General features: G+C 57.4%; 3 protein-coding genes across 3 annotated transcripts; all 3 read left to right on the forward strand.

Moving 5' to 3' along the window:
* Positions 1-583: 583 nt before the first annotated feature.
* On the forward strand, positions 584-832 carry DQ04_15531000 (hypothetical protein; the record flags this gene model as incomplete). Its single annotated transcript, XM_009317324.1, has 1 exon — positions 584-832. One exon carries the CDS (start codon positions 584-586, stop codon positions 830-832), a length of 249 nt encoding a protein of 82 aa, XP_009315599.1.
* A 296-nt stretch (positions 833-1,128) lies between these two features.
* DQ04_15531010 (hypothetical protein) lies at positions 1,129-1,677 on the forward strand (the record flags this gene model as incomplete). The annotated part of the gene is made up of 1 exon (XM_009317325.1): positions 1,129-1,677. One exon carries the CDS (start codon positions 1,129-1,131, stop codon positions 1,675-1,677), a length of 549 nt encoding a protein of 182 aa, XP_009315600.1.
* A 251-nt stretch (positions 1,678-1,928) lies between these two features.
* On the forward strand, positions 1,929-2,861 carry DQ04_15531020 (putative receptor-type adenylate cyclase; the record flags this gene model as incomplete). Its single annotated transcript, XM_009317326.1, has 1 exon — positions 1,929-2,861. A coding segment is annotated over one exon (933 nt), but the record flags the coding sequence as incomplete, so codon positions are not given.
* Between the last annotated feature and the right edge of the window lie 2 nt (positions 2,862-2,863).

The raw sequence follows: 2,863 nt of genomic DNA on the forward strand, positions 1-2,863 counted from the left end.
GGTGGTGGGAAAGCACAACCCCATCTGCCTTGACGGCGGGCGTGCTGAGGGGGCGAGGGGGGGCGTATACACGCTTTATGATCTGCCAGCTGTTTCCGTTAGAGGCTTCAAGGTTCGAGCAGAGCGTTCGCCACCGGCTAGTGGCCGCTGCGCGAAGAAGTTCCCTGCGTGGGATCCTGGGCCGCTGACTGGATTGGGCGTGGGGTTTGCCGGCAATTGCCTTATCCAAGTCGGCCAGCTCAGGGGCCCAGAACGGGGACTGGCGTCGATTGCCCTCCGGCACTGATGCCTTTGTGGCAAGCCGTATGCCAGAGGCGATGTGCTTCTCTGTGGTGTCTATGCGATTCATGCCTCGTTTTAGCCTGCAGTGTGAGTTGGTGAGGTTGCGGAACTTCGACCAGTTCACTTTCTTCCATGCAAGCAGAGTCTTGTAGACCCGCTGAGCTTCTATTGGGACGTCGCCCTCTCCCACCTGGGCAGCATAGGTGATGATGTAGGTGTTGCTGTCCGGGGTGGGTCGTCGTGCAGACCAATCAGACGCTATGCGTTCCTTTGGCAGTGCCACATCTGGCGCGGAGCATCTATGCCTATTGGTGTGCCGTGTTCGGTCGCCCGTGTTGGCAACAAGGAACTCATTGCCAACGCGCGACGGTACAACGGTATCACCTCTGGGGTCAGGTGGGGCTTCGTGGTCCCAGGCCAATGCGTGTGCATTGACCTCTGCACCTATGAGCTGTGGCCCGTCAGTGTTTGTGTTGGGTCTGCCGAGGTCCTCTGGAGTGATTTTGGTTGCAACAGGATCTACTTGTATCTCATCCCTGATGGGGATTGATACACCTCCACCACGACAGGTGAGAGCCATCCTATGATGCTGGTACCCGGGGAGTCCGAAACCAGCTGCCTAAGGCAGGGGCATGTTTCTCTCACTCAATAGGCAAAACGTTATATTGTCATCGTAGAGCTGTTTACCCGAGGCTGGGCGTTTAGCTTGTGTGAGCCCAGCTGGGTTGTATTGCATGCCCCTCAAGGTAGGGACGGGATTCTCTTCTACGTTTCTGCAAAGCAGCAACGTGGTGCGAATGATGCTGCTGATTGCGTGGCGACACACGAGCCCCAAGACCTACGAGGATGAACACTGTGTCCCGGCAAAACGCGGCTGATTCTGGCGCCTTGCAATGCCGTAATCCTGGTGCCGCAAAGCTCTCCAAGTGGCGAACTTTGCTGGCGCCTGGTTTCCCCTGGCAATGCGTGGTGCTGGACCCTGGCATGACGATGAGGTGGCCGGTATCAAACACGATAGTTATTTGGCACCCGCACCGCTGTTGTATGGCCGATACTGCTCACAGTGGATGTGTCCTTCGTCCGCCTCGTTGTGCTCGGGCGGGGCGGGCTCCATGGGCGACTCTTGTGCCAATGGCGAACTGTGCTGCTGGCGTATGTGCTCCCCCAGGATGTCGACCCGACCGGCAGCATATTGGCGCTGAGTGCTGTGACGGAGCTGGAGGAGCTGCCGGACGGCATGTGCTGCGGCGCATTCCGTTCGCTGTGTTCGAGTCGCGTGTACGTCGAGTCGCTGTGATGGGCTTCGCGTTGGTGGAGTCCGTGGCGTCGGGCCGCATGAGTGTGCTGGCCTACCCAGTGGGCCTGCGGAAGGACACGGGCTGTGCTTCATCCTGACGGAGGAGCGGCTCACGGCGCACGCGGTGCCACTGGAGAGGGGGGCTGCCAGCTGGGCGGCAAGACGGTCTGGGAACGTGACTGTGTGCATCCCCCTGTGACTCTTCTGTAGCTTGTCCCGCGGCTGTCGGCGAGACAGCAGTGATGACGGAGGGGTATACCTGGTCTGATATCGTTGTGCTGTGTGTCTTGTTGTTTTCCTGCTGTGCTTCTGCTAGAAAGACATTATTTGTGTACCGATGATATCCCACATGTTGGATGCGATGCCGCAATTGACAGCCGTACCCACGCGTGAAACCCGTTTTCGGGGGACGTGCGACGGGAGCACGCGATGGACCGGCGGTGTGCATACACTCTCGAGGGTGCGTGCAGCAATAGCCTGTCTAGTTTTGTTGTGCTGCAGTGTTGACGGCGTGATGTCGGAGGAAGGCGGGGCAGGGAAGATTGTGAGGATTCTGGAGCTTCGAGTCCCCTCTATGTCGATATCACCTGTCTTCGTTAACGCCCTTAATGCCGGATTCAATGCGTCGCTGTGGTCACGTAACTATACACTGGCGAATGGCTTCCGTGTGGAAAGGATTGTGAAGGATATGGAGATTCATGGGGGTGCTAATGCAATTAACGAAGCAATGGCGCAACACGAGGGCATTCTTCTTGTACAGGGACCAATCGGCGCTGAACCTTTACACTACTCACTCCCTGCCCTTAAAAAGCACAACCTGGTATCATTTGCACCGTTTTCTGGTTCAAGCGAATTCCGGACCTGGAATCCTCACCTCTACTTTGTCCGCACCGACCCCGCTGCTGAGCTGCTGGCCCTCCTCCGCTACGCCGTTGACAAACTTCGCATGTTGCGGTTGGGATTCATGTACCTGCAGAACATGATGTTTGGGGATAGTGAGTACGCGCACGCCACAGAGCTGCTAGATGCCATTGATTACAAGTTCTGTGGTGTTTTCACGGTGGAGAGCTCCGTGACGGGCTCTGCTGACGATGGGGTGTTCAATGCCACATGGGAGGAGTTCGCAGCCACACGCCCGCAGGCTGTGATTGTGTTCGGCTTGCCTTACAAAGACACTGTGAAGTTCATTAAGCGGATGCTGACGGATGAGCGTACAGCTGGCGCCTACCTACTTTGCCCCGGAGTGCTGCAGGAGAATTTGCTTGGGACGTGGCGCGAAGCTGT

Source organism: Trypanosoma grayi (genome assembly GCF_000691245.1).
Source record: "Trypanosoma grayi strain ANR4 Tgr_1553_V1, whole genome shotgun sequence".
Lineage (NCBI taxonomy): Eukaryota > Euglenozoa > Kinetoplastea > Trypanosomatida > Trypanosomatidae > Trypanosoma > Trypanosoma grayi.